Here is an 18,687-nt window from a genome sequence, read left to right as displayed (position 1 = left end):
CCCTCAAATCCTTCCAACCCTCCCCGCCCCCACTCTGTCCTGAGGGTATATATGCTTGCTCTGTCTGTTTTGCAAATTTGTACCTGATGATGCCGCAAGTCGGTGAAACGCGTCGTGCCGTATAATAAAATCTGTGGAAAAGTACGAGTCTTTCTTTCTATTTCAATAATGGATATCAATTACTTCCACGAAGTGAAGCCTGAAACAATAGAATGTATTTTTTCTTATTTGTTTTTTGCGTTCTTGTTTTTGTTTTGAAACTATGGTCGTTTTTTCCCATAAAGTTAGGCTTTTCTATCCCTTGCCATAAATCTTCCCATGCTTCATCCTTTTTAACAATTCTATTCATCGCGCCTAACCTCCTTTTTCTTCTAGTTTTTAAACTCTCCCATTTCAGTATATCTAACATTTCTGTGACAATATCTGTTCTTTTGTACCTTCCGAGTACATATCTTGCTGCCTTTCTTTGAACTTTTTCTATCTTTTTAATATGTTCCACCTCATATGGATCCCAATCTATGGAGGAGTATTCTAGGATAGGGATTACCAGTACCTTATATGCTTTTTCTTTTGTGGCTACACTACTTCCTTTTAAACTTCTCATTACCCAATGCAATACTTTAATACCTTCCGTGTCAAATTATCTACTTGGACCCCCCACCCAAGATCCCTAATTAAGTATATGCCTAAATATTTGCATTGACTGGTACATGGGATTCTTTTTCCAAAGAGGGTGTAAATTTCCTTTTCTGCAATCTTTTTATTTGAAAAATGTATATGCTTACTCTTACTTATATTAATGCCCATATTATTATTATTTGTAACCCAGTCACCAAGGCGATCGACGTCATTTTGTAGTATTACGCGGTCATTTACATGCTCTATCCAACTGTATATAATGCAGTCATCAGCAAAGAGTCTTATTTGGGAATGTAAATTGTTTGGTAGATCGTTTACATAAATTAGGAAGAGTAATGGCCCTAGAACACTGCCTTGTGGAACTCCTGCTAAAATGCTCGCCTCATTTGAAAATATAACCCCTAATTTTACTATTTGAGATTGTGATTCCTACATAGGATAACAATGTTGTTTTGTTGAATTTTTAAATCTAAATGAACGCTTTACATGACTATTTACTTTCATTAATAATGGAATAGGAAGAGGAATGGAAGGAACTGAGGCCCAGTGTTTTTATTTAAATTCTGTTGTAGATGAATATAGTTCCTTGTTGTGGCTTACAAAATCTGCTACTATTGATTAATCTCAAAGAGAAGTTAATTGAAATGCAAAAATTGGTTGATACAAATTCAACTGAAATATATAATGGAAACAAAGCTCGTTAATTTTTCAAATCTTGTGCATGTATGTTATTAAATCATCAATTTCTCATTTGTTACTTCTTCATTTCCTTAATATGCTTTCAGCATTTTTGTCCAGGTTAGTTCTGTAGGTAACAAACTCACTTGCCAATGTAAATATCACTGATTCAATTCCCACCTCAGGTATGGGTGTTTTGCTATCTCTGGTTGTTTGATCCCTGGTAAACCAGTTGACAAGTCAAGAGAGGCTTATCAAGATCCCAAGGGCTTCATGACTACCCATCGCATGCGGATAGCAAATAAATAGGCTAAACAATCCTGAAAGATCAGTCATTTGGGGTGCAAAAACGAATTTTAATTTTTGTTTACCATTTAAAAAAAACTTATTGCTCATTAATGTGCACTAATATCACTAAAGTTATGTGTTGACATTAATTAAAGGCCAAGTTTATACTATGAATATAGCCTTTATTTATAACTAAGTAAATTTCAAATTCATGTGCCAATGAAACTGATTTTGAACTTAGAGAATTTTAGTTCAATAGTTTCAGCCTCAACTTTGTGGAAGTTCATTTTAATAAATGAAAAAGAAACACTTTGTTCCAATCCACCACTTTATTACAAGTACCTGTAATAAAGTGGTGGATTGGAACAAAGTGTTTCTTTTTCATTTATTAGAGAATTTTAATAGTGTCCTGAGTATTTCGTTTAACTTTTATCCTGGAAAAGAGATTCATTACTATTTTGTGTCACAGGAAAACATCGCTCCGGTAACAACACCAGCTGGGTCATCAGGCAACCGTCATGATTCTGAAAGCCAGAAAGAATCCCCCACTAATACTCCTACAAGGGAATTACAATCTCCAAGCCCAGTTGTCTCTGCATCAGACAAGAAAGAGATACCAAACTTGCCAAGTCCTGGTACCCCTGATGTTTTCAGACCACGATCATCAACTGTAGGGTCATCTGGTGGTGAAACGATGAAACGTGAGGTCTTGGCCAGACAGAATTCCAACAGTATACCCATCGCTATTCCCCTGAGTCCTCAGCAGCAACAAGGCCAGACAACACAGAAAAGCCCAATGATGAACATGTAAGTTGTACATAACTGTAGGCTATCTGAGCTGGTTGTAAATTTAAAAATACAAATGAGAAATTTCGCTCTGCCATTTTGGTTCTTATTTGATAATAAGGGATTTTCTGTTATGACAGATTCTTCAAAGTAGGAAATCAGCCAAAGAATATCATCAGCACTTCACCAAATCAAGAAAAATCTCCCAACACTAGGAACAAGCAACAGGGTTCATGGAGGCAAGCCATTTTCAACCGAGTAGTGACCCCAGGAAAATCATTGGCTTTGAATGGTAGGTTCATATACAATATTACTACACTTATTGAAATGAAATGAAAGTATTGACTCTGTAAGTCCATACACTTTATTTAAAAAAAAAACTCTGGTAAATAAAAATATTGTTTTTTTTAAATGAAGTGTGTGGAATGACAAAGTCAATGATTTCATTTCAATATATTATGCAAATTCCATAAGCCAGAGACAACAAATACTACTAACTTACCATGCAAACCCATTACTATGGATTTTTTTAAATTTTGAACCCTAAAAGTGGAATAAACAGGTGGTCATTGAGTTGCAAAAAATTGATTCATTCCTTAGTTTACCATTAAGCTAAATTACATTAAAAATGATATTTATATTATATTGTATAGTTGAATTAAATTAAGCAAAGTTAAGTTGAATTGATTTTTATGTAACTCTGATCCATAATAAACAGCATATACAGCAGTAATCTTTGAGCATTTAAGGTGTTAATATTAGTTATTTGGGGAGGCAAGGGACAGCTAAGGTCATTTGGACTGTTAGGGAAGATTGGTTATTCAAGAGGGGGTAGGATGTTCTGGGAATAGAGGAAGGATGGATAGAAATACGGCATTGGCATTAGCACTCTTAATGATAGGCACCAAGGGGTCTACAGCAGCATCGCCCCTCTGGTTTTTATAATATTGAAAGTCAAAAGAACTAATTAAGAAAAAAACAATTTTCAAGCAGTTGTTAGAAATCTAAAGTAACAATCTCTACTGAGGCATGCTCAGAAAATGTGTTCTTTTGTCTTTGGTCAAGGGCAGTTCTTTCAAAATTAGATCATCTCTAATCCTAATAACAGATTTTTAATTATATCTAAAGGCATTGCTATGTTTGAAAAGCTAGTATTATCAGTAAAATTTGGAATTATTACCGGTGTAGGCTGCCATTGCATCTTGAAGTAACATCTTCCAATTCAGATGTGGCAATGTTAGTCAGATTAGGCTGTCCATAGTTTCTTCTCTGTTCCATAGGGCATCAGGTTAGAGCTCACTTTGACAAGAAAACACCTGGAATTGGGGAGAAATAGTTGCCCGCCTAAGGTGGCCAGTAACACAGCCATACTTGAAATGAAAGTTTTCATAGAGCTGCATGCACTTATCAGATCATACTGTACAAAAAATTAATTCAATTGTGAAGTACAAAATAGGATTTAATAAGTATTTTAATTTGATAGAAGATCACCGTTTCTGACTTCACTGACACATTTTTTCTATAGGAATCGAGAAAATATTTCTAGTATTCTATCGCTGAAAACATAGCTTTAAAAAAAAATGAAAGCCAAAATCCTCTAAGCATCTTATACACTATTGATTTAATAAATATTTGAAGCAGAACATGCTTAAATTTCATTAGATCAAATTACTTGAGGCTGATATTATTTGGTGAATTTCAAGAGCAATCACTTAGGCTGTAAAAATTTAACTCTCTAGAGTTTCCTAAAAAAGTTTTCAGTATTTATTGTAAAGTTTCGGTCATTAAGTAAAAGTTTCAGATTGTGTTTTTTTATTATCAGACTCAATCTTTAAAGAATATGGTTTCTCAAGATAAACTGACTACAGATGGCTACATACCTGTGTAGCCTCTTAAATATCCTGTTTATTCCCTTACACAGCATATACTAACAAATGGTAAGCATGTTGACAATGGCAGCCAGACCATTTAGTAAACCTCATTTTATGTAATTTCAGAAAACTTAGTATCTTCAACTGATTTCTTACTACCGTGTTTATTTGAGTGATAAGTATTCTTGGGTGTCATGTGGTTCACAAACACAGTTGAAGAAGTGATTACCTTGTTATAATCCATTTTTATTTTAATTTCACTGAACATTAACTAAGAATCGTGGATCATTTCTGAGGGAAAAAATCCCCCCTAGTGTGTGTTTATTTTACTGGATCTCAAATGTTAGTAAGGGATGATGAAATATTCATTATAATTGTTACATTTTGTATTTTTCATTAATTTTATTTTGAGCTGATTCTTTTATTCCCTTCTTCCCTCATTCTTTCCTGTGTCCCCTAATAGTCTGGTATTGTGGATTTTTCTTTGTTTGATTTTAGTTTAACTAAAAATAAATCTAATAATGGCTTGCTGTACATTAAGATATGTTCTGTTTGCTATACACTAAGAAGGCAATAGTTCCAATTGCTGTATTTTAATCCTAAAATTCCTAATCTACCATTCAAGGAATTTTTCAGGAACCCTCTTGGCTGCTAGCACACTATACATATATTGTTGTACATGTTATTTCATGGTATTTTACATCATGTTATGAACACTGGATTGTGACAAGAATGTCATAGGGTATTGTTGCTAATGGATATTTTATTTATCAATTTTAGGAAATGGGCATGGGATTAATATAAGCCCGATAAGACGGGGTAGTGCTCCTCAATCAAAAAAGGAGAGCTCAGAACTAAGAGCCCTTTGGAGGAAAGCAATAATGCAGCAAATCCTTCTGATACGAATGGACAAGGAAAATGCTAGATTGACAGGTTAGCAGTTTATTTAATAGGTATATAATAATTGTTGACATCAATAGAAATTAGTACTTCTTATAAAAACTGCAATTTGAACTCCTTCCAATTTTAAAATAATAATAATAATTTGTGATGATTAAAAATTTCACTGTGTGTAATTCACATATTATCTTATCCATAGCCCGTCAAGAGGAAGCTACGGTAAAGAGGATAAAATTAGACTATGATGAAATAAGTCCATGCTTGAAACAAGTAAATGAAGTGTGGGATTTGCTTGTAAGCAAGGAAAGTCGAATTTCAACCAAATGTGATTCGCACATGCTTCTTCAAGCTCTAAAACAAGGTAGGTAGATTTTTATGGATGGTAATGGGAACCATGTTCAATTCTGTTTTATAGTAACTTTTTGAGTGTAATTTCTTGTAATTTATATCATATTTAGATATTTATCAATTGAATTACAAAATACGTGGCAAAATATATGAGCAGAGAAAAAAGAGAGGATATAAAGAAAAGTACCTAATTAAAATTATGATCATACTCAACATTTGAATATGAATAATTTTTCTTTTTCCTCCTTCAATATAAAATATATCCATCAACTGGATGTCATTGGGAAAATTCTTTCCATTTTACTATCATGAATGAGATTCCTCATTGTACCATTATTTAATTACAAGGATTTATTGTAATCCAAATTTATGGTCAAAGCCCGGCATCTACCAATAATTTTTAATGTATAGTTAGTCATTTTGTGAAAATTTTGTCAACTGTTTATACTTTAACTAATCACTCTAAATATGACATCCATGGAATGCAATTATTGTAAATGTAAAATTAAATGAAAATTATGCGGTAATTTTATTTTTCCACGAATGTATTGTCTGTTTTGTTTTGGTCAAACCCATCCCATTGGAAGGATTGCATTTTATTTTTAGTTCGTTTGTGCTGGAAGTGTTTTCAAATTTAAAGGGATATGCTAATTTTTTAAGTAATGCATTAATAAATTACCATGCTCTCTTTGCTAATATCTGCATGCTTAAAATAGGTGTTCCGCGGTCAAAGAGAGGTGAAGTGTGGCAGTTTCTAGCAGAGCAATTTTGTTTGCGCACAGCACCAGTGGACATAAAAAAATTTCCTAACTATAATGTATCGTATCGAGGACTTCTTAAGCAACTCACATCACATCAGCATGGCATTCTGGTTGACCTTGGTATGTTAATACTATATTTTCAGTTTTCTGAGGATATGTTGTAGTTATTTTTATAAATGATATCATGCACATCTTATGGTATAGAATTCTTTACTTCATATTTATATCTTTTAAGCTGCCATTCATGTCTTATGACATAAATTTTATATGTATTTTGATCCATTGAAACTTTTCTCCATATAGGACGTACATTCCCCAGTCATCCATACTTTTCATCACCATTGGGGCCAGGACAACTTGAGCTATTTAATCTTTTGAAGGCGTACTCACTACTTGATCCTGAAGTAGGCTATTGCCAAGGTCTAAGCTTTGTTGCTGGTGTTCTCCTTCTTCATGTGAGTTGTTCCGTTTTGCTGTATGTGCTAAAACTTGTATCATACAGTTGGTAGCTGATTCAGAATCTGATATCAATTACGGGATGAAGGTAACATCTCACCGTACTGAATTGGTTTTTATTTTTAGAATGGGTTTTCATTAAATGTAATTGTTTGTTAAAACAAATGAGTGTATCGACTGTTTTACTGACATGGTGATCGCAAAATTCATATGATTAATGGAGCTTGATGTCATTTGGAAGTTGGTAAATAATGAACCAGGAGTAATTCATCCTTAACTACATAACATGTTATCAGAGATGTCATGTAGACTGTGACATGTAAGTCATTTCATTAATGCAACTTTGACCTCTTGAGTGAGTGAAAGATTCATGACATCATCAGATGCTGGTCAGTTCACCATTTTTTTTAAATCTTCCAAATGTCATAGGCCAAAAAAATATCTCTAACATAATTGAGCATCTAAATCTATAGCATTATAACAGCAAAGTTATTCATTGACATTTTATTGAACTCCCCTTCAATATGGATTACTCTTGTTGCACAACATAAAGTATAATAGTGGATTCTTTTTATGGATATTTTTAATCACACATGGAAAATATTTTGTAATCATTTCTTAGAGTTCAACTCAGTTTCATGAAATATAGGTTAATATACTTGAGATATAGCAATTCACTTTTATTTAGTTTTGCTATTTTTTTGATTAATCATTAGTTTGATTTGTTGTCTCAGGCGTAACTTTGTGGAATTTGCATAACATATTGAAATGTAATGAAATAATTGACTTTGTAATTCCACACACTTTATTTAAAAACACACGACCCAGGTTTCGACGTTGAACGTCATCATCAGGTGGTCCTCATAGAAGCACGCTGGCTATATATACCTTCTGATCATAGGAGGGGGGGGTTGGTCAGAGAGGGAGGTCGGAGGGGTAAAAAAGGTTACAATGTAGCTGGGAAGAAAAGAGAATTACATTTTTGATTTAGAAGAGTGGTAGGTCTAGGAGTGGGGAGTGGGAGGGATACAAAATTTCGTTGGCAAGATCATCTTTCCAACGGACACATTTCAAAATTTCTAACTGCTCCAAAGCATCGAGCCTTTGACCTTTTTCTTCAAAATGAATAATTTTTGTCACAAAGTCACTTTTGTGATCACTTTCGATGAGGTGTTTTGCAAAGAGGGATGTTATGTTCTTATTTTTTACACATGTTTGGTGTTCTTTAATCCTTTCTTTAAATTTCCGTCCTGTTTGTCCAATATACTTTGTGCTACAATCCGAGCACTTTAACTCATACACTCCACTCCTCTCGTTTTCGGGGACTTTGTCTTTAGTGTGAGAGATCAGGTTCTTAAAGCATGAACGACTGTAAAAGGCACATTTAATTTTTTCTTTAGGTAAACTTTTAATTACTTTTTGAGAAATAGTCCCAAGATATAGTATTCTCCGCCATTTGGCAGTGGGATCTTTTACATGTTCGGGGTTGTAAATGTGGCTTAAGGCTATTTTTGTAAGTTTATTCCGGTAAAGTTTATTTATTAGATCTTCTGAATACCCATTGTTTACTGCTAACGTTTTAATTACATTAAGTTCCTTATTTACATTGAATTTTGACATAGGGATAGCGGTCAAACGGTGGATCATTGCATGAAATGCCGAAAGCTTTTGGGTGAAGCAATGCCTTGAAGAGGAATTAATTAATTGGTCTGTATACATTTCTTTCCTAAAAATGGAATACTGTAACCCATCTTTGTCTTTAGAAATGGATAGGTCGAGGAAATTCAGGGAACCTTTTTCCTCTTTTTCACACGTGAATTGTACATTAGAATTGATAGAATTTAGATGTGCTAGAAACTGATCTAGTTGCCTATCAGAACCTGTCCACACACAGAAGACATCGTCTACATATCTTAACCAACAAAATACATTATTAATGAGAGGGTAGGCTGAGGAGAACAAAACTTTTTCAAAATTGTCCATATACATATCGGCCAGGAGTGGGGACAAGGGCGAGCCCATGGCTAAACCATTGGGTTGTTGGAAATAGGTACCATTAAAAATGAAATAATTTTGGGAAACACACGTCTTAAGTAATGCACAAAGTTCACTTATAACTGGAACTGGGATGGATTTCCGGATGAGGATGTCTTCGGCAAGGTTCACCGCTTCCATGGGTGGCACGTTGGTGAAAAGGTTGCGTACATCAAAGGAAACAAGCATGCACTTTTTCGGGATGACCTTTTTCATAAGTTTGTTCACAAGGTCCAAGGAATTCACTACACCATATTCCGTGGAAAATTTGGAAACCTCCCTGAAGAGTACATTAAGCCTTTTCGCTAGTATGTGGTTGGGAGCTGACATATTTGATACTACAGGCCTGATCGGAATCCCATTTTTATGAACTTTAGGTAGCCCGAAAAACCGTGGTGCTGAGGGATTCATTTGCACTAGTTTCAACATTTCACAACTTTTGAATAACGTGTTACAAGATTTAATCACTTTCTTAATTTCTTGTTGAAACTTGGGGGTTGGGTCTGAACGAAGTACTTCAATGTTATTGTCCCTGATGAAGTCTTCGCATTTCGTGATGTAGGTATTTCGTTCTAATACAACCACTGAGAATTCTTGAAACTTTTGAGAATTCTCAAAACTTGGAGTAAAAAAGATGAAGTATTCTACCGAGTACGAGGCCTTAAAGTCCATTAAACATTCAGTGACAGAGAAAAATTTGATCATCCAGAAAGCAGACAAAGGCAGCGCAGTGGTTGTATTAGAACGAAATACCTACATCACGAAATGCGAAGACTTCATCAGGGACAATAACATTGAAGTACTTCGTTCAGACCCAACCCCCAAGTTTCAACAAGAAATTAAGAAAGTGATTAAATCTTGTAACACGTTATTCAAAAGTTGTGAAATGTTGAAACTAGTGCAAATGAATCCCTCAGCACCACGGTTTTTCGGGCTACCTAAAGTTCATAAAAATGGGATTCCGATCAGGCCTGTAGTATCAAATATGTCAGCTCCCAACCACATACTAGCGAAAAGGCTTAATGTACTCTTCAGGGAGGTTTCCAAATTTTCCACGGAATATGGTGTAGTGAATTCCTTGGACCTTGTGAACAAACTTATGAAAAAGGTCATCCCGAAAAAGTGCATGCTTGTTTCCTTTGATGTACGCAACCTTTTCACCAACGTGCCACCCATGGAAGCGGTGAACCTTGCCGAAGACATCCTCATCCGGAAATCCATCCCAGTTCCAGTTATAAGTGAACTTTGTGCATTACTTAAGACGTGTGTTTCCCAAAATTATTTCATTTTTAATGGTACCTATTTCCAACAACCCAATGGTTTAGCCATGGGCTCGCCCTTGTCCCCACTCCTGGCCGATATGTATATGGACAATTTTGAAAAAGTTTTGTTCTCCTCAGCCTACCCTCTCATTAATAATGTATTTTGTTGGTTAAGATATGTAGACGATGTCTTCTGTGTGTGGACAGGTTCTGATAGGCAACTAGATCAGTTTCTAGCACATCTAAATTCTATCAATTCTAATGTACAATTCACGTGTGAAAAAGAGGAAAAAGGTTCCCTGAATTTCCTCGACCTATCCATTTCTAAAGACAAAGATGGGTTACAGTATTCCATTTTTAGGAAAGAAATGTATACAGACCAATTAATTAATTCCTCTTCAAGGCATTGCTTCACCCAAAAGCTTTCGGCATTTCATGCAATGATCCACCGTTTGACCGCTATCCCTATGTCAAAATTCAATGTAAATAAGGAACTTAATGTAATTAAAACGTTAGCAGTAAACAATGGGTATTCAGAAGATCTAATAAATAAACTTTACCGGAATAAACTTACAAAAATAGCCTTAAGCCACATTTACAACCCCGAACATGTAAAAGATCCCACTGCCAAATGGCGGAGAATACTATATCTTGGGACTATTTCTCAAAAAGTAATTAAAAGTTTACCTAAAGAAAAAATTAAATGTGCCTTTTACAGTCGTTCATGCTTTAAGAACCTGATCTCTCACACTAAAGACAAAGTCCCCGAAAACGAGAGGAGTGGAGTGTATGAGTTAAAGTGCTCGGATTGTAGCACAAAGTATATTGGACAAACAGGACGGAAATTTAAAGAAAGGATTAAAGAACACCAAACATGTGTAAAAAATAAGAACATAACATCCCTCTTTGCAAAACACCTCATCGAAAGTGATCACAAAAGTGACTTTGTGACAAAAATTATTCATTTTGAAGAAAAAGGTCAAAGGCTCGATGCTTTGGAGCAGTTAGAAATTTTGAAATGTGTCCGTTGGAAAGATGATCTTGCCAACGAAATTTTGTATCCCTCCCACTCCCCACTCCTAGACCTACCACTCTTCTAAATCAAAAATGTAATTCTCTTTTCTTCCCAGCTACATTGTAACCTTTTTTACCCCTCCGACCTCCCTCTCTGACCAACCCCCCCCTCCTATGATCAGAAGGTATATATAGCCAGCGTGCTTCTATGAGGACCACCTGATGATGACGTTCAACGTCGAAACCTGGGTCGTGTGTTTTTAAATAAAGTGTGTGGAATTACAAAGTCAATTATTTCATTACATTTCAATACATTAGTTTGATGTTTCGATTACATTTTCTCTCAAATGTTTTGACTCTGTGCTTCTTTACTTGGGTAAAACTTAAGAGAAAATTGTTGTATATAATTGGAAGCAGCATCATTTATGAGTGTGTATGTATTGAAAGCAGGATAAAAGAAAGGAAACCGATAACCCAGAAATCAGTAGAGATTTTGGAAAATTTGAACCACCATTTAATGTAGTATTTTCCACATTTTGAATAATTTATTTTCTTTTCATTGAAATTTACAGCATCACTGAATGTTTGTGAAATAATGCATGATAATATACTTTTCAGATGTCTGAAGAAAGTGCCTTCATACTGTTACGGCATCTTCTGTTCAGAAGGGGTCTACGACGTCAGTATTTGCCTGACATGGCTGCACTTCAAGTTCAACTTTATCAATTGTCTCGCTTACTTCATGACACTTACCCTGATCTCTATGAGCATTTTGACCAAAATGAAGTTGCTCCTACATTATATGCTGCTCCATGGATCCTTACAATATTTGCCTCCCAATTCCCACTTGGCTTTGTCACGCGGGTCTATGGTAAGTTCATTTTGGTTAATAATTCATTTTTAATCATGATAATTATCATTTCCCTGTTTTAATTTACAATGAGCAGCAAAATGAAAGTAATCAACATTTTGAGTCCTCAGTCCAAAGTTAAAAAAAGTATGTAATGAGTTCTCTGGGTTTTCATTTTTAACCATTGAAAAAAAGTTTGAATGCTGTAATTACTTCGAAAATGTTGTTGATTTTTATTCAAAAATTAGATGCATGATTTGGTGGGTGTCTTTAGCTATGCCCTGAAATATGTCAGCCATTAGCGATTGATAATAATATGATGGAAATCATCCAAAAAACATTGCAGTCACTATGCCGTTAATTTTTGCCGACCCCGGTGGTGGCAGGGTAACGTCCTCGTCTGCCAACCCAGAGGTCAAGGTTTCGATTCCCACCTAGGTGGTTTTTTCTCCACCTAGGGCTTGGGTGTATGTAATTGTCAAATTGTTATGTCAATGTTCAAAGTCCAATGTAGAGGTTGAAGTGCTGTTTTCGGACTAATACAAAATAAATAAATAAGAAAGGCAAATTGTCAATCTTAAAGGACCAGATCCTCTAGACCTGTCTTTAAGATAGTACCACAAGAAAACATTTTAAACAAATGCAGAGATTAATGATTGCTTCTTCATGAGGAAAGGTTAAAATGTAGAGAATATTTTAAGTGAACTGATGAGTGCTCTCGGCTAGGGTTTATAATGGCTCAAAACTATTTTATTAATCAAGGAAATTTGTAAAGAGAAATTACAAATTTGTCCTTATATGAAATAGATTTTTTTATTTTCTAAAAAGAGCACATGCTAAGATTCAGTAAATATATTAGTCTAGTATGAGTGTGTATTAGTATTTCAAATGTTTAGGGTAACCTCCAAAAAAGGTCTACCCTGAAATATTTTTGCATCCAAACAAATATTGTGGCAACCCAGTGTATTACAAAATTGTCAGTCCAGGGGAACACATCATCCAGGGACTGCAAAATTCATGTCCAAAAAAAGACCTTTGGGCAATTCATCAAGCAGTTTATCAGAATCCAGAAACCCTTGCCCATGCAAAGTAATTTGTGCATTGCATTTACACCTGGAAATATGAGCCTTGATGGTAGTGCATTTGATGCTGAAGTTGTTGTGGGTTTAAATCCAGTTGATTCCCCTTGACAATCACAAGAGTGATTTTCTGGTTTTCAGATCTTCCAGAAAATCAGTAAGGAGCACAGCAAAGGAAAAGGGACCCCTCAATCTGATGTTTAAACTATATGTATTTATGTAGTATTGAACTTGGAATGAAGTGGCTTATAGCCTTACCTATAAAAGAGTTGTTGATAATTCTGATTAACATCAAATTTTAATGATTCATGGAAGTATTTCGGAGTTTGATTCCTTACAGCACTAAAGTAAACAGTTTGTAACATCATTTATATGGAAAGCACAAAATTTCTAGAAGTCTATATAAAATTAGTACAAAATGTTAAGTATTTATTTCTTGATGAATCTTTCATCTTAATTTTCCTAATTTTCATTTTTTCTCTTCTCTCTAGATTTATTGTTTCTTGAGGGGCCAGATATTATTTTTCGTTTTGCCATGGCTTTGCTGGGTGAAAGAAGAATCGAGCTCCTTGCATGTTCAAACTTTGAAGAAACAATGGAATGCCTCAAAACAACAGTTCCAAATATGGACAAGGCTATGCTGGATCGGGTTGTAAAACAAGTGAGTATGCGACTAAAATATCTGATAGCTCCCAATAGCTGATACCTTGCAATTCAATGACATCAATTTTTTTACTAAAACAATGGCAGTTTTACTACTTAGCTAATTGATGTCACATGTTACTATTTGATGATGCTGTGTTAATTTTTAATGATAGACATGGTCCATCTTTTCTGAGTGTTTCCAGGGAATTGTGTTATGAAGTGTTTATTTCAGGTTAAATGTGCTTTAGAACCAAAATCATTATTATTATTGAGTTTATACTGGTTAAGGTAGGTTTTGGCTGGTTACAGACTATACAACAGTACAATGATATATTTCCTTGCCCCTCCTAACAAAACTCAGCCTGACATCCTGCACTACAATGAGCCCCACTTCAATTCTGCATACTTCCTTGCTTGCCTAACATTCTCCCTTTTATCACAGTCTTCAACATCCTTGTCAATCAAAATTCTTGATGTCCATCTTTCTTGCCTCCTTTGGATTTCTCTGAGCAATTTCCTCTCCTCCCTCCATCTTCCTCTTTTTTTCTTTCTGTCCATTTAACCTTTTCCACTCCCACCTCTCGAAAGCCTTCTTCCGTAATATCCTTACTCCAGTCCTTGCCATCAATTCCCTCCTTGTGAAAGCTTCTTTGCCTTATGTAATTCTTCATCTTATGTCTCTAATACTTGAACCATCTTGGTCCAAAACACTGCCAACATAGGTGACTTGTTCCACCTTCTCCAGTTTTTGCCTTGCTATTTTTATATTTCACTTAGCCATCCATTTTTCTCAAAAACTGCATTACCTTTGTTTTGTTTACATTTATTCTCACCCCATATCTATCGCATTGGCTTTCCAACCTACTCAGGAATGTTTGGCTGATTGGCCAACTGAATGACTGATCACCTGCTAATGTAACTAATTTTACAAATCCTCCACCAACTTTCATTCCTACCTTTGGTCTTCCCCATGCCTTTTTAACCCTTCCTTCGCATGTATATTGAAAACCTTGGGTAATAATGGACACCTCTGTTTTAATCCCCTTCCTGACACTAAATCTACCACTCACACCTGTATGCCTTATGAAATATTATGGCCAAATTCCTCCTTCATGAGTACTATGAATTATTCCACAAAAACTCTTTCTCCAAATTTTTTCCCAAGCCTTGAAGTAGTTCCATCAGAATGTATTCCACCCTCACAGCCTTATTTTATCTTAATTCCCACTATGGCATATTCTCTATGTTTAACCTTTTTCGCTAGATGTCTTTCCCAGATAGTTCCTCTAAATATTCTTTTCAGTCCTCTGGAATGTTCCCTGGTTCAATTAATTGTCAACCTGCCTTATCTTTGGTCATTTTCACAGATTTTCCTAATTATATACTGACAGTGATTTCACCTTCCTGTACAGTGCACCGATGTCATCCTTCCTATATAGAACTTTCCATATTCTCACACTGCCTTACACCACTCTTCTTTCACCATGTTGGTCTCTTACCTCAGTTTATTATTCAAAGAGTATGAATAGTTGCTGTTTTTTTAAAATTTCCATGTATTTGTTTATTGTATAGGTGTTTACGACAGATGTGTCACGACTTCTCCATGAGTATGAAGTGGAATACCATGTACTTCAAGAGGAAATGGCTTCATCAATAACGGAACCAGACACTTGCCGTAACTTGAGGCAGCAGAATCAGGAACTTGCAGATCAGCTTAAAGTAAGTTATATTGTCAGGCAAATTCAAGCTCCAGAAGTTCACTCTGCTGGAGTTACTGTTGTGGCTCTGATTTGGTCAGTGCACATTAAGAGTTTTTTCATGCATCATGGATTATCATTCTGAGTGAAAATCTATGATGACAATATGGAAGTATAATTTATAATAGTTTAACCATGCAGCAAACATCAATGCTATACAGTGGATGAACTCATGTCTCTCTCTGTTGATTAATAATGTTCTTCTCATTTACGCTGTTACTGCTCCTGTTTACTGTACTTTTATTTGTGACTTTACATTTGTATCCAAACTCTAATTGCAATGTATAGTGTGTCTGCAATAATTGCATTTAATGTGACTGACATGTTCCATACATGACCCAAACATGTCTTTTCCAGTGAGGAACCAATTAACATTATTATCATTATGTGTACAACAGCTAGTAGCTGCATTCATTTTGTTTACACAGTTGGTTATCTCTGGAGAAATAATTTATTATTTGAACATCTTTATTGGGGCAAGATTGAGACTAATATAGTTCCTTCTTCCACCTAATCCTTCAACATATCAGTGAAGACAATGACAAATGATGGAAAACTGACTTAAGTATTTCGGGCCCATTTCTATTGGAAACTTGCTATCCTATATTAAAATACCCATTAGGTCAGTGTAAACATTGGTGAGCAAAAACAGCCAGTCAGCTGTGTATTGCCAACCAATTGTTAGTTATAAGTTGAGCATCACAGAAACGTAGGTTTGGATATACTTTCCATTGAAAAGTGGTGGAATCCCATTATGTTGAATTTTATTGTTTTTTTGAGTGATTCTACTATAATTCAGTAAAAGAGTGATTTTTGGTGCATTCTTGAGTTCCTGTATTTGTCAGTTTACACTTTTTATGCCCTTTTTTCTTATATGCAGGCATTAAAGATTGTGTTCTATGTGTATATGTCCATACTCATAGAGTGATAAACTCTTCCATTAGTTTTCATGTGTTTATATTTTCTTTCACAAATGAAATTTATAGAGCTTTTGAAAATCAAACGACTATACTAAACTATTAACTGCACTCCTATTAAACGATACTTATAATTTATGTTGCTTTGAAATAGTCATGGTCAACTCCACATAAGTCATGATAATAATGTTTGTACAAATGCCCTTTTGTTATTATTGTAATTAGAGCTGATATATATACAATTTATTGAATATTTGTATCCTATTTATTACTCCAGGAGGCGCAGGCAACTATTGAGCGCGTTGAGTTGTTGAATTCTAGTCAAAAGGCTGCTATCACCTGCCTTGAGTCCCAGGTTCGGTCCTTGGAGAACACTCTTGGGACAATGGCTCGATATGTGGCCTCAATACATGAGAAGTCAACATCCAGGTCATCCAAACAACTGGTGAACAATCTCCCTCAGATATCAGAAATGCCAGCTGACATCTGGAGGTACGTGGCAACCTTCTCCAAAAGTGGAATATCTAATCACAACAGTAATGGTGTACCACCAGGAATGGAGTCACAATTCAAGCAAGGCCTGCCTGCTTCCACAGCTATCTTTAGTGCTTCCTCACCAGGTGTTCTGAAGACATCCCTTAGCACCTCAGATTTATACAGTGTTAGGGGGCGGAATGGCACAACGCCCCTGAATATTATGCCCTTTCAAGACATATCTCCACTAGTTTTATCATCAAATCGAGTCAGTCCTTTGCAATGTGAAACTTCATCTGAGGGAGAGGTTAGCAAAATGCCATCACAACCATCCTCAACTGGTCAGCAAATGCACCCATTAGATTTTGTGGCAGGTGATGTCAATTTCACATTTGGAACTTCATCCTTGAGGAGCCTTAAACCGGCACGTGGTGGAGGGAATGGTAATGGTGGTGCCAAATCGATACATAATTCCAGTGAGGATGGACTTATGATAGTTGGAGATGAGAGGCCTATTTCCAGTAGTATAGCGACAGTTCCTCGTGGTCCAGTAAGTGAAAGTGGGCTAATTACAACATCTGGTAGGTAGCAGTGATTTCCTGGATTCCTGTGCCCAAGTGATTATTAGCTGTGTTAGTAAGGTACTTAACTGAGGCAGCTGTTTAATTTGTTATGTGGTCTGTGCCACAATGTAATAGTATTCATTTTTCCGTCCCAGTTTTATTTTGCTTATTTTTATCCTCTCTGATACCATCAGTGTACACACAAAGTCTCACCATGAGGCTGCATATTACATTTTAATCCACCGAAATGGGGACAAGGAACAGATAAATCGTTGTTTTAATCTACTATTGAGCAGGGAGAGCCGTATTTTCAGCTGTAAAAATGCAAATTGTACTTTTATGAGTGGCATGTTTGATAATGTCACCTATCAATTTGAGGCAGTAATTATAGTTTTGATACAGAAATGTTTTGTAGTTTATCTAAATATATGTGCTAAGAAGATGATTTTCACTGTTATCCACCTGGAAATTGATTATTGTGCATATAACATGATACTTTTATGCATGTTAAACAGTGATATGGGTGTGAAAGTAGGTCTATCATTTGTTTGATCAATGAAACTATTAATTTTGTTGTACATTCTGTTTATGATTTTCATTCAGAAGGAATTTAATTGTAAATATTTGTTGTTATTTGTACATATGTTCTTAACAAAATGAAATGGTGCACCTGTAAATCCAGTGAGCAAAATCCTCATTAAAGCTGTATATAAGTCATAGATAGAGAATCCAATTTTATAGAAGAAAATTGCATATGCATTATTTTCAAGGGTAACTTCCCTTAGTGAGCAGTTGAAATGATCAAAGTTTTAACCAGCTTTTTAAAAATAAATTTGTTCTGGAGTTAAGAACTTTGAAATTTTAATTGAATTTAGAAAATATTTTTCATTTGCAACCAATTTTTATAAAAATATGGAGTTTATTTTATTTCATGGTGACTTATTGGTGCAGTGAATGGCATGGATGAAGTTTTGTGAAAGGATTTGTATTTGACTTGACATAGAGTAAAATTTGTCCTTTATAAATTAATTTAGTACTTACCATTTTGATTCTCCTTTACCCAAATTCGGCTCTTAGTATGTTCCTGGCCATTATAATTTACTTTTGAAAATTGATGCTCATGTTACCATCCTTAAAATGTCATAGAAATATTCTGAAATTTCTTAGGGAAAAATGGAGGGCTGCAGTAAGCCCACCTTAGGATTGAAACACTGATAATACGCATGTACACACACACACGCACACACACATACATATATCTATATATATATATATATATATATATATATATATATATATATATATATATATATATATATATATATATATATATATATATATATATATATATATATATATATTTTT

General features: G+C 35.0%; 1 protein-coding gene across 4 annotated transcripts in view; it reads left to right on the top strand.

The window, feature by feature from the left end:
• The window catches only part of plx (PTB_TBC1D1_like and TBC domain-containing protein plx), a 337,895-nt gene extending 319,544 nt beyond the window's left edge, over window positions 1–18,351 (top strand). For all 4 annotated transcript variants that reach the window (XM_071585845.1, XM_071585848.1, XM_071585846.1 and 1 more), the window contains 10 exons: window positions 2,075–2,412; window positions 2,532–2,683; window positions 5,043–5,195; window positions 5,362–5,523; window positions 6,227–6,391; window positions 6,575–6,726; window positions 11,656–11,908; window positions 13,458–13,627; window positions 15,184–15,330; window positions 16,563–18,351. In XM_071585845.1, coding sequence (XP_071441946.1) covers window positions 2,075–2,412; window positions 2,532–2,683; window positions 5,043–5,195; window positions 5,362–5,523; window positions 6,227–6,391; window positions 6,575–6,726; window positions 11,656–11,908; window positions 13,458–13,627; window positions 15,184–15,330; window positions 16,563–17,348 — 2,478 coding nt within the window. In that variant the 3' untranslated portion in view covers window positions 17,349–18,351. The remainder of the gene's footprint in view (window positions 1–2,074; window positions 2,413–2,531; window positions 2,684–5,042; window positions 5,196–5,361; window positions 5,524–6,226; window positions 6,392–6,574; window positions 6,727–11,655; window positions 11,909–13,457; window positions 13,628–15,183; window positions 15,331–16,562) is intronic.
• Window positions 18,352–18,687: the final 336 nt, after the last annotated feature.

Source organism: Hetaerina americana, unplaced genomic scaffold (genome assembly GCF_022747635.1).
Source record: "Hetaerina americana unplaced genomic scaffold, ioHetAmer1.1.p SCAF_2, whole genome shotgun sequence".
In the NCBI taxonomy this organism is placed as follows: domain Eukaryota; kingdom Metazoa; phylum Arthropoda; class Insecta; order Odonata; family Calopterygidae; genus Hetaerina; species Hetaerina americana.
The sequence above is the reverse complement of the archived record's forward strand: the minus strand, read 5'-3'. Positions and strand labels throughout refer to the sequence as shown.